The sequence below is a fragment of the Lithobates pipiens genome, unplaced genomic scaffold (genome assembly GCF_037356315.1).
Source record: "Lithobates pipiens isolate NorthernLeopardFrog02 unplaced genomic scaffold, aLitPip1_a1.2 Scaffold_10, whole genome shotgun sequence".
NCBI lineage: Eukaryota > Metazoa > Chordata > Amphibia > Anura > Ranidae > Lithobates > Lithobates pipiens.
In genome coordinates, this window is record NW_027507686.1 from 35,390,171 (window position 1) to 35,403,657 (window position 13,487).

General features: G+C 45.9%; 1 protein-coding gene across 1 annotated transcript; it reads left to right on the forward strand.

The window, feature by feature from the left end:
* The first annotated feature begins 1,276 nt into the window (after nucleotides 1–1,276).
* On the forward strand, nucleotides 1,277–12,281 carry E2F4 (E2F transcription factor 4). Its single transcript, XM_077454114.1, has 10 exons — nucleotides 1,277–1,445; nucleotides 6,141–6,250; nucleotides 7,144–7,305; nucleotides 8,407–8,450; nucleotides 8,715–8,776; nucleotides 8,862–9,099; nucleotides 9,565–9,735; nucleotides 9,969–10,016; nucleotides 11,737–11,781; nucleotides 11,867–12,281. The coding sequence occupies exons 1-10, from the start codon at nucleotides 1,323–1,325 to the stop codon at nucleotides 11,977–11,979; spliced, it is 1,116 nt and encodes a 371-aa protein (XP_077310240.1). The 5' UTR covers nucleotides 1,277–1,322; the 3' UTR covers nucleotides 11,980–12,281.
* Nucleotides 12,282–13,487: the final 1,206 nt, after the last annotated feature.

The following is a 13,487-nucleotide window of genomic DNA, read 5'->3' on the forward strand; positions in this document are numbered from 1 at the left end:
ACCACACCGGGTGCCACTCCTGTCAGCTAAGAACAGGAAACTGAGAATCACAATTTGCACAGGATCACCAAAATTAGACAATAGAAGATTGGAAAAACAGTTCCTAGTCTGATGAGTCTTGAGTTCAGCTGCGACATTCAGATGGTCGGGTCATAATTTGGTGTAAACAACATGAAAACATGGATCCATCCTGCCTTGTATCAACGGCTCAGCACCACGGCCTCCCTGAGTATTGTTGCTGACCATGTCCATCCCTTTATGCCTACAGTGTCCCATCTTCTGATGGCTCCTTCCAGCAGGATAATGCCCCATGTCACAAAGCTCCAATCATCTCCAATGTAATCCAATGGCCTCCACACTCACCAGATCTCATCCCAATAGAGCATCTTTGGGATGTGGTGGAACTGGAGATTCACATCATGGATGTGCAACCGACAAATCTGCAGCAACTGCGTGATGCTATCATGTCTCTATGGACCAAAATCTCTGAGGGATGTTTCCAACACCTTGTTGAATCTATGCCACAAAGAAGAGGAGAGAGCTGGGGACTGTCAGTCATCGGCTCACTGCTCTGCCCCCCCACTCACTCTGCCCCCCCACCCTTTCTGGCACTCGGTTTGAAATTCAACACGTCGTCTTTACCAAGTCTAGATGCCCAAATGCATTGAGTTGTTGCCATGTGATTGGTTGATTAGCATACCAAGCGATTGAACAAGTGTACCTGATAAAGTGTCGAGCCCGATCACACTGAGAGTACATAGAATGCAGAGTTCAGGTCGTGATCACAGGGATATGTAGGAATACAAGGAGCGTGGGGTCTTCAGATCACACGGTGGGCGAGAATTTCATAATCGATTCGTTGTTTCGGCCCTAGTTGATTTACTAAAGCTGAACAGTGCAAAATCTGGTGCAGCTCTGCACAGAATCCAATCAGCTTCCAGGTTTTATTGTCAAAGCCTAATTGAACAAGTTGAACTTAGAAGCTGATTGGCTACCGTGCAAAACTGCACCAGATTTTGCACTCTCCAGTTTTAGTAAATCACCCCCATTGGGTGCAGAGAATGCATCCCAATAGACAGATCTAGGGCTTCCTGTACACCCCATACACAGGATTCTCAGTACACATCCATTAAGCTGCCCCTTCGTCTTCCCTCACTCCTAGCTATTTATAGACGGTCCCTTGGTCTCCCGCGAGGGGGATATTTACAGACGGTCCCTCAGTCCTCCCCTCGCGCGATGGGCTCCGCCCTCTCCCGGCATGCTCTGGGTTGGCCGTTGGAGCAGCTGACCGGAGGCCCCGCCCCCCGCCTCGCGGTGCTGTCATGGCGGATCCCGCGCAGTGTCCGGTCACGCCGAGCCGCCATGAGAAGAGTCTGGGGCTCCTCACCAGCAAGTTCGTGTCCCTGCTACAGGAAGCCGAGGACGGCGTGCTGGACCTCAAGGCGGTAATACCGGAAAGAGCCGTGTGTGCTCCGCTACGGTCTATGTGTGCGGCACAGGACCGTATATATCCGTATAGAGGGTTATCGGTGTGAGCGGTATTCCTTCACATCATTACTGTTCGTCCTCCGAATTCCCTCCACCGAGTCCGAACTACCCGCTGTCAGCGCACACCGCTACCGTATATACCTGTGTACAGGGGCACCGCCGTATATATCAGTGTAGAGAACTTCTCTATATACCTGACACTACAGTATATACCGTTATAGAGGACCCCTGCCTTATATATTCTTGTATGTGAGCGTTACCATGTACACCGAGACCGACCGTATATACCTCTGTGCTCCCATATATAGGGGTGTAAAGTTTATATATGTTATGGTTGCTGCCATATGTACCCTGACTGTATTTGGGCAACAGCATATCCACCTGTGTAAATCACTATTACTATATATATATATATATATATATATATGTGTACACGCTTCACCCACACATATGTGAGCATTACCGTGTATACCTGACACTGTTGTGTATACCATTGTATGTGAAAACTACTGTATAGACCTGACCAAACCGTATATACCTGACACTGAGGCATCTACTGTATATACCCATGACCTGAGACTGAGGACTCTACTGTGTATACCCGTCACCTGACACTGAGGACACAACTGTATGTCACCTGACACTGAGGACTCTACTGTACATGCCCATCCCCTGAGGCGTCTACTGTATATACCCGTCACCTGAGATTGAGGCATCTACCATACATACCCATCACCTGAGACTGGGGATACTACCGTATATACCCGTCACCTGAGACTGGGGATACTACCGTATATACCCGTCACCTGAGACTGGGGATACTACCGTATATACCCGTCACCTGAGACTGGGGATACTACCGTACATACCCGTCACCTGAGACTGGGGATATTACCGTATATACCCGTCACCTGAGACTGGGGATACTACCGTATATACCCGTCACCTGAGACTGGGGATACTACCGTATATACCCGTCACCTGAGACTGGGGATACTACCGTACATACCCGTCACCTGAGACTGGGGATACTACCGTACATACCCGTCACCTGAGACTGGGGATACTACCGTACATACCCGTCACCTGAGACTGGGGATACTACCGTACATACCCGTCACCTGAGACTGGGGATACTACCGTATATACCCGTCACCTGAGACTGGGGATACTACCGTACATACCCGTCACCTGAGACTGGGGATATTACCGTATATACCCGTCACCTGAGACTGGGGATACTACCGTATATACCCGTCACCTGAGACTGGGGATACTACCGTACATACCCGTCACCTGACACTGAGGCGACAACTGTATGTCACCTTACACTGAGGCGACAACTGTATGTCACATGACACTGAGGACTCTACCGTACATGCCCGTCACCTGAGGTATCTACTGTAAATACCCGTCGACTGAGGCATCTACCGTATATACCCGTCACCTGACACTGAGGACACTGTATGTCACCTGACACTGATGACTCTACTGCACATACCCTTCACCTGAGACTGAGGCGTCTATCGTACATACCCTTCACCTGAAGCGTCTACCATACATACCTGAGACTGAGGCGTCTACCGTACATACCCTTCACCTGAAGCGTCTACCATACATACCTGAGACTGAGGCGTCTACCGTACATACCCGTCACCTGAGACTGAGGTGCCTACCGTACATACCCGTCACCTGAGACTGAGGTGCCTACCGTACATACCCGTCACCTGAGACTGAGGCGTCTACCGTACATACCCGTCACCTGACACTGAGGACTCTACCGTGTATACCCGTCGCCTGACACTAGGGACACTCCTGTATGTCACCTGACACTAGGGACACTACCATATATACTCTTCACCTAGAGCTGCACAATTCTGGCTAAAATGAGAATCGTGATTTATTTATTTTTTGCTTAGAAGATAGATCACAATTCTAGCGGCGTAACATCATCTTTCACATTAAAACAAAAAAAAAATTGAGCTAACTTTACTGTTTCATTTTTTTTATCATTCATTGAAGTGTATTTTTCTTCCCAAGAAAATTGCGTTTGAAAGACTGCTGGGCAAATACAGTGTGACATAAAATATTGCAGCAATTGCCATTTTATTCCTTAGGGTCTCTGCTAAAATATATGTAATGTTTGGGGGTTCCAAGCAATTTTCTAGCAAAAAATATTGATTTTAACTTAAGAAAGAAGTGTCAGAAAAGGATTTAGACTTTAAGTGGTTAAACTTCCTGCATTTACACTTGTTGAAAACTTTGCCACTGCCCAGAATTTTTCTTCACACAGAAGTGAATCCCTTTGATCTAAGAAGGAAGTTAGTTACAATATTTCTTTATTAAAAACTTGGCAGACTGCCCAGATGTTTTCTTTTTACAAGATAAGTGAGCAGAGAAGTCTCTCCATGATTAATAACTCTACCTTCACCTGACACTGAGGACTCTACCATATATATACCCGCCACCTGACACTGAAGACTACCATATAGACGCGTAAACTGACACTGACAACACTACCGTATACACCAGTCGCCTGACACCGAGGACCCTACCGTGTATACCCGTCGCCTGACACCGAGGACCCTACTGTGTATACCCGTCGCCTGACACCGAGGACCCTACCGTGTATACCCGTCGCCTGACACCGAGGACCCTACCGTGTATACCCGTCGCCTGACACCGAGGACCCTACCGTGTATACCCGTCGCCTGACACCGAGGACCCTACCGTGTATACCCGTCGCCTGACACCGAGGACCCTACCGTGTATACCCGTCGCCTGACACCGAGGACCCTACCGTGTATACCCGTCGCCTGACACCGAGGACCCTACCGTGTATACCCGTCGCCTGACACCGAGGACCCTACTGTGTATACCTGACACTGGGGACACTACCGTATGTCACCTGAGACGTCTACTGTATATACCCATCACCTGAGACGTCTACTGTATATACCCATCACCTGAGACTGAGGTGTCTACCATACATACCCGTCACCTGACACTGAGGGCACTACCATACATATCCGTCACCTGACACTGAGGACTCTACCGTATATACCAGTCACCTGACACTGAGGTATATACCGCGAATACCAGTCACCTGACACTGAGAACACTACCATGTATTCCTGTCACCTGACACCGAGGACACTACTGTGTATACCTGACACTGGGGACACTACCGTATGTCACCTGAGACTGAGGCGTCTAATGTATGTACCCATCACCTGAGACAGAGGTGTCTACCATACATACCCGTCACCTGACACTGAGGACACTACTGTACATACCCGTTGTAGCGGAACGTCCCACACCGCTTGAGTGCTTCCGTTATATACCACTTCCTCCAGTCTGAAGATAGATATCAGATATTATAGCCGCATATTGCAACCAAGAACAAGCCAGGACCCTTTTGGCTGCAAAGCTGGAACACCTTTATTTGAACAAACTAACACAGAATATATACCCACAGGAGGATATCCCCCTCCTGATCATAATTACCTGAACAATACAAACTGCACATGGGATAATTAAAACAGACATCTGCTATAAACATTATGTTAATTAGCCACCTTGACTCCGGTTTCATTCCACGTCAGACTTGCTGCCTCTGAGCTCACACAGTGCAGTACACATTATCATAAGTATAAACACAGAACACCTTAATACAATAGCATGAGACCTCCTTTAAATAAACCCATTATGGCAAGGGGACCCAGACAAGTGGCCAAAACTGGGCAGTCTGCCAAGAATCAAAACATTCTTTATCAGTTGAACTTAAGTATAAACATTGTAACAATTTGTCAATGTAATAGACTTTGTGTGTAAGTGAAAAAAGTTCAACCACTTAAACCCAAAACCTTTTTCTGACATTTATTGTTTTCACAATAAAATTCTATATATTTTCTTTAGTAGACACCCTAGAGAATAAAATGGTGATTGTTGCAATATTTTATGTTACACTGTATTTGCGCAGCGGTCATTCAAATGCAATTTTTTTGGAAATAATTACTTTAATGAATAAAAAACAAAAAAAACAAACCAATTAAGTTAGCCCATTTTTTTTCCTGTATAATGTGAAAGCTTTTACGTCGTGAGAATCGTGCTCTTTTTATTCTAAGCAAAAAAATCCTGATCCTCATTTTGGCCAGAATCGTGCAGCTCTACTGTCCAGGCTAGGCCTGTCACACCCATCACCTGACACTGAGGACCCTACCATATATACCCATCACCTTACATTGAGGTCCCTACCGTATATACACACGTCATCTGACACTGGGGTCCCTACGGTATATACCTGACACTGAGGACCCTACCATATATACCCGTCACCTAAAACCGAGGACCCTACCGTATATACCCGTCACCTGACACTGAGGACCCTACTGTACATACCTGACACTGAGGACACTACTGTATAAACCAGTCACTTGACACTGAGGGCACGCATGTACATATCTTTGACCTGACACTGCCGGTGCTACTGCACATAGACGATGGTCTTCCGACTCTTCCTGTGTCCATGATGTTCACATTCCAGCTCAACTGAGATGTGTGTCATGCTGGTATATTTTTGGTTGTTTTAGCTGTCTTTTGTATTGTGTGGTAATAGGATTTGATCTTCATTATTATTTTTTGTCTTGCAGGCCGCAGACACTCTCGCTGTCAGACAGAAACGTCGAATTTATGACATCACCAATGTGCTAGAAGGCATCGGGCTGATAGAGAAGAAATCAAAGAACAGTATTCAGTGGAAGTAGGAATTGTGCACAGAGCAGGCCTCATGTCTGCAGTTGTCTGTGAATGGATGAGTCTGATTGGTGGGGCTCATACAGGGAGTCTCTGGGTGGGGGCACTTGTATAATGCACTGCCCTTCCTGTCTGTAGGGTCGGTCCCGGGGATGAGCTGCCCTTCCTGCCTGTAGGGTCGGTCCCGGGGATGAGCTGCCCTTCCTGCCCGTAGGGTCGGTCCCGGGGATGAGCTGCCCTTCCTGCCCGTAGGGTCGGTCCCGGGGATGAGCTGCCCTTCCTGCCCGTAGGGTCGGTCCCGGGGATGAGCTGCCCTTCCTGCCCGTAGGGTCGGTCCCGGGGATGAGCTGCCCTTCCTGCCCGTAGGGTCGGTCCCGGGGATGAGCTGCCCTTCCTGCCCGTAGGGTCGGTCCCGGGGATGAGCTGCCCTTCCTGCCCGTAGGGTCGGTCCCGGGGATGAACTGCCCTTCCTGCCCGTAGGGTCGGTCCCGGGGATGAACTGCCCTTCCTCTCTGTGGGGTCAATCCGGAAGAAGAATTGTCCCTTCCAATATGTGTGTGTTTGATATTATTGGAGAAGTAGTGGTTATTAATGTGAACAGTCCACCCCACAGGGAGGGCAGTTTGGAGACTAGGGCATTGTCATTTGGTGTGTGAAAAGCCTCCAGGCAGGGCATTATACACATCCCCCACAGTCAGAGAGCAGTGCAGCTACACGGTTGGTTGGTGCTGACATTTGCTTTTATATTTTTGGTGGTTGTGGACCCAAAATACTTCATGTACTTTTTGGTTCTTAGATTGGTCAGCTGGATCCTGCATTCTTGTCCTCCCTGTCCATCTAGAACTCAGTATGTATGGGTACATTGGACTGTGGAGAGTAATCTGTTCTACTTCTCTGCAGGGGAGTTGGTCCTGGGTGTAACACACGGGAGATTGCCGACAAACTCATTGACCTTAAGGCTGAACTAGCAGATCTGGAGCAACGAGAGCAAGAACTCAACCAGCAACGTGTCTGGGTGCAACAAAGCATCAAGAATGTGACAGATGACGTGCAGAACACAGGATATCCTTTACCCAACTGATCTACCCCCTTCCCCCATACATATCTACCCCTCCTCTTCCACACTGATCTACCCCTTAGCCACCATATACAGTACATGACCTTATCCCCCAACCCTCCCCTGTATGGGGCTACTCTAGTCTTCTGCACTGTTTACACATAAGACATTGCTGCATGTCAGTCTGTGCTTGGGCTATCTACTCATTGAAACCTCATAAATGGCTGATATCTATGGGAGTGGAGATGGTCTACAGAAGTTACTTGGGATGGAAGGAATGTTCTTCCTAAAGCCCCATACACACGGTCGGACTTGTACAAACTTTTCCGTGGACTTTTGTACAAAGTGTGTTGTCCACAAGTTTGTATTGCATACACACGGTCGGACTTTTTGACAACAAACACGAACGTAATGACGTCACAACGTACTGACGCCGCTTCAAAAGAGGACGTTCAATGACTCCAGCGCCACCTTTGGTCAACTTCTGTATTGTAGTCTGATCGTTTGCAATGGTTCTGAGCATGCGTGTTTGTACCTTGTACAAAAGTCCGATGCTTTTGCGTACACACGGTAGGACTTTGCTCCATCGGACTTCTGTTGTCAAAAAGTTTGTCCGTTCGCAGAGCCAACAAAAGTCCGATGAAAACAGAAAAAGTTTGTCCGATGGAGCGTACACACAGTCGGATGTTGCTCCAAAACAGCTAATTTGCATGTTTGTTGTCAAAAAGTCCGACCGTGTGTACGGGCCTTTAGAATGAAATGGCTGCACATCCAGAACTTCTGATTGGTGTTACCTTTGTGAAACAAAATAAAAGGCAGACGCCAAACTGTGGTCAAGTAGATGCGTTTCACACATACATCTTGTGCTTAATTAATTAAGCACAAGATGTATGTGTGAAACGCGTGTACATGACCACAGTTTGGTGTTATCTTTGTGAAACAAAATAAAAGGCAATTAGAAGTTCTGGATGTGCAGCCATTTCTTTCTTCTTTCCAAGTTTCCCATGGAGGCGGGCCGGGGCTGCAAGATGATCCAATCGGCCTTATCTTTACACACCAGGAGCAGCAGTTCTTTTTCTTGTATGTTCTTCCTTAACTGGGTTTACATTAGCATACCTGACGCACGAAGATATCTGTCGATGTTTTCCAGGTTAGTCTTGTTGTTCTGATGGTGTGAGCTGGGAAGGGATTTCACAAGGCCTGGTCACCCTTCAGTATATAGAGCTAATTTCTTCAACTGATTATGATTGTATGATCCTTATAATTGCTAGACTCTGGTGGTGTTCCCAGCTATTGCCAATGTCCCTGTAATGCTAGACTCTGCAATTTTCAAATTTAATGCTCATCTTAATTATAACATTATGTGGGTTGTCTTTTGGTTGTGGAGTCTATTGTGATTGTTGTGATTTTACAGGTAATACATTGCTTGCTGTTAGAGCTCCGTCGGGCACATGTTTAGAGGTTCCGGTGCCAGAGGTAAGTGTCCTTTATTCAGATTTTTCAGCTTCTGTCTGTGTTACTACATATATTTTAATTCTGTCACCTCCTGCACCACCTTCAGGCAATCAACGGGCAGAAGAAGTTTCAGATTCACCTGAAGAGTTCCACGGGGCCTATAGAAGTTCTTTTGGTTAATAAAGACACTTCAAACTCTCCTCCAGTTGTTGTGCCTGTCCCACCTCCAGAAGATCTTGTCCAATCAAATCCTGCAATCACAAACAACCCCCATCAAGCTGCCCTCACCCATGAAACGGAACCTAAGCCCCAGCCATCGGCTACGCCTCAGAGCACTGTTTCTGGTAAGTTAGTATAATGTAAGAGCTTTGCTTTATCCCCAGGGAGTATTGTTAGTATGAGATCTACTGTATACTCCCAGGGAGTATGAATACTGTGATATCCACTCTTTATTTGCAGAGAGTGTGGATAGTGCAATATCTACTCTATACCCCCAGGGAGCATAAACCATATGATGGATTCTCTGTATCCACCTTGGAATATAAATACTATGATAGCTACTCTCCACCCCCAGGGAGTATGAATAGTGTGGATATAGTGTTGGCTCCTCTCTAGTTTTCCCTTTGTGATTTGAAAATAATAATGACTATTGCCTACTTCTACCTCTGCAAGTATGAGTACTCGAATGTCCAATTTCTACTTACCTGGGTGGGTCATGTGATGACTACTGCCACCCCAAGGCATACGGGTGCCATGATGCAAGAGTGATTTCATTAGACTTTTGCTGATTAATTGTATTTGTTGTTCAGAAACACAGGAATGCCCTCCATCCAGCCAAGTAGTGGAAGATTCTGGATCCACCCTTCTACCCAGTGTAGATACCAGCTGCCCCCTCCAGTCTTCAGCCTCATTAGACAGCAGTGTTGATTTGCCAAATCCATCTACCTCATTCCAGCCAATCAAGTCTGACCCATCAGATGGTGAGTTTTGTTATCACCAAATTGTTCTTGGTTATAGGGGGAAGATCAACGATTTGTATTTTAGGACACCTCAATGAAAATCTTTAATGGATTCTAAAGAGGTTTGGTTCATTAGATCCTACGTGTCCACCCCTACTATTCTATATAATTTGTGATGGTGGATTACAGAAGTACGTGACGTCTGTGTATACAAACAGGTGTATTACACAGTTTTTTCTTTCTTTTTGTTGTAGTATTGGAGTTACCCACCGATCTATCTGAATTATTCGACCCAACAAAAGGTAAATGGTGCTACTTTTATTCTTCAGCCATTTCAGAGGTTTCAAGGGACTTCCGTGCAATCTGTCCATCCAGTGTTAAAGCGGTTTTGTACTCAAAATTGCAACTAAATGTTATTTAAATCACTTTTGACCATATATGCTGAAATGACCATTAAAAAAAATGAATATGCAGTAATTACCTTTTAGTAGTAATTATTATGTCTTCCGGGCTCTCCTCCCGTGGGAGTAGGCGTGTTTATCGCCTTTCCCCGGCTTCGCAAAGACCCCTGGGAGCTTTGTTAGACTCTTCCCAAGAATCCGTGGGGGACGCCGTCATGCCGAAATCTCGTGAGATTCCGGTGACGCTGCCCGGTTGTGATGGCAACCCGAAATTCTACGGCGCTGCTCACTGATATCACTGAGCAGGCGCGGGATCGAGCGGTGAATGCTGGGAGCACAGCATTCACCGCATCCAGGAAATCAGTGCTTGTGGGCTTCAAATGCCCACAATAAAAATGGAAACCGCCGGGAGGAATTTATATAAGTTTACCTCGCGGACGAAATCGGCAAGCAACGGATATAAAAGCTGCAAGAAGTGAGTGATAGCATAATACTTTAAACGTATAGCGATGAGACACAAAGAAAGAAAGAGGTCTGAGTCTCTCTAAGGCTCCATTCACACTTGGGTGATTTGTCATGCGACTTTGGACATTAAAGTTGCACGACAAGTCCTTCCTTGTGTTTTTCAATGATAACCATTCATATATGCGTGACTTTAAGTTGCAGCAACTTCAAAGTAGTTCATGCACTACTTTCTTCCGACTTTCATGCAACTTGAGGGCCACCGACTTAAATGTTAACCCTCAGAAGTTGTGTGCAACAGTTGTCCATTATCACTGGTCAAAGCCAAAGTTGTACCCAAGTTGCAACCATCCAAAGTTGTATCAAAGTTGCACTCCAAAGTTAGCGCAACTTTGGAGTCCTACAAGTGTGAATGGAGTCTTTAACTGGAGTGGAGGGGCCAAGTATTCATATGCAGTGAAGAGCTGAGAAAGTGATTGCTTCCTGTAATGTTTCTTTCTTCCAGTGTAATGATGAATATGTAATGACTGACGCCTTGGGAAGGGAAAATCAGTGCATGTGCTCTCTCTCCACTTCACAGGTCACTGTGTACTGTGGGGTGGAGTACCTTCTTCATTTTTTTTTTTTACCAGTTGATTATTCAGTCAAAGCTCCACCCTGTCTGTATCACAATGGCAGAACACAAATGTGGGATTCCAGTCCCCTCCTCCCATTTTGTCTCCTTTTTTTTTTTTCACCAACTTCTCAGCATCTCCATGGTAATATGCAAACAAAGAAGAAATGCATTGGATTCCAACAGAACGAGCGTAGCCTGGACCATTTCATAGTGATGATGTATGAGCCGTCTTTCAGGCTGACTGATCTTGTGGGGTAATGTGCAGTTGCCAGGCATGGGTTCTGCTGGTCGATGGCTGTTGTTCACCTGAGATAACCTAGGTGTACAGAGATACATGCCTAGCTCATGCAATGCTCCTTGTGTATGCCACACTCACTTCCTGTTTGTATCACCTTGTTTTTTGTTAACAAACATGAAGATTGCCAAAAATGATTAACTACTTTCATTGTTTGCAGCGACTCCACACCAAACTGAAAGGTCTACTTGAATGGTGTTTTAAAGGCCATGTTCACATTAATGTGTGTTCTTTTTTGTTTGTCCCAGAATGCACAGCTTCTGACCTGCTGGAAGAGCTGATGTCATCTGAAGGTGAGTGTCTGAGCTGTGCTGTGATTGCCTGGCTGTCATATGTTTTACTGGTGGTCTTCTTACCCTCCTGGTCCTTCCTCTCCAGTGTTCGCTCCTCTGCTCAGACTCTCCCCACCCCCCGGAGACCACGACTATGTCTACAACTTGGATGAAAGTGAAGGAGTCTGCGACTTATTTGACGTTCCCATCCATCTTTGACGTCTGAACTTGGCTTTGTGCCATATTGTGAATAGAGACACTATTTGGTTCCATAATGAAGAGTTGTCTATTTTTGGATTTGATAGTTATTTGTGCAATGCAGAATGGTGTAGAGACTTTGCATTAAGGCGATCCCGGATGACACACCTCCATGTTGCCCTATGTGCCAGGAGAATGGCCATTTTTGCAGGAATATGTGGATATAAAGATATTTTTCTACCAAACTGTTCTTTCTGTGCTTCATGTTCGATTATTTTTTACGTTTTTTTGTTTTTTACAAAATAAATCCATTTTGGCCAGTAGCACTTTATGGACATAAAAGCTGTTATGATTCTTGCTATGTCGTGATCTACTTACCTGACATAAGAACTGTCTGTATTACTCGCTACCTATCAGTTGGCTTGCAGACACACACGCTTTCTCCCTATTATGCGCTACAGTATTTCATTCTGAATCCATCTGCGCTGACAGTTCTCTCATAGTCCTCAAGTCCCACAAATACCTGTTGATCCTGCCAGCCAAGTCCACTGGAGGGGGCGTGGCTATCAGCATTTACAATCCTGTAGCTTGTCAATCATCACCTGGCCACTGGTAGTCCTGCCCACTGCTCTCTGTTTCTGAAACTCTTCCACCCCCCTTCCCCAATAGTCTCACTAAAGGTGCTCAGTATTCAACATAAGGTGGTGCCATCACTGGGTGCTCAGAACTACGCACAAGGGCCTGTGCACTTTCCAGGTGTTGACATTAGTGGGTGCTCAGTACTATGCATAAGGGCCTATAGGGGCTAAGATACGGCCCTCTCCAAACAGGCTATTGCGCCAAACTTGTAGATAAATAAGGTTTTGCTTTGCCAAGTGAGAGTGGGTTTGATAATAGTTAGCAATGCCTCCACCCAGGGCAGGGCCTCAGTGAATAGAGGGGATGCCCTTCCTGGAAAATTAATCAGTAATCAAAGTAGTTGGGAGCAGAGGAACTACTGCACTCCACATTAAAAAAAATGACCATAAGTATATAGATACACATCAGTATAACAATAATACAAGCTTTATATAAGAAGAGATAAATAATAATACCTGTCTGTATATTGGATGCATTTACTATCAGCAAAGGGCCCAACAAGAGTCCTGGTAGAATTGTGCACATATACCCGGGTATATAACATTGTTGATAAAGATACCTCCAGTTGAATGTTTGCAGGGGCTCCTGAGGATGATTCCGATGTGGTGACCTTTTGTGTCAGAGACCTGAAGACAAGATCTGCAATGATTGGTAGATCCTCCCAACTGTTTTCCAACCAGCCTGGAACGCAGCTTCTCACCAGCAGAAACCAATATGTGGCACTGGAGTCAGCCTACCTACTCTGCCTCTTAGTCCCTAATAGTGTCTAATCTGTCATACTACAAGAAGTGGCAATCTGGTGCCTAACCTGGCTTTAGCCTATACTAGTGTTTGAGCCCTGACCTAAAACTAGTTATAGAGTGAATGCCAGGCCAGAATGGACACTGTTA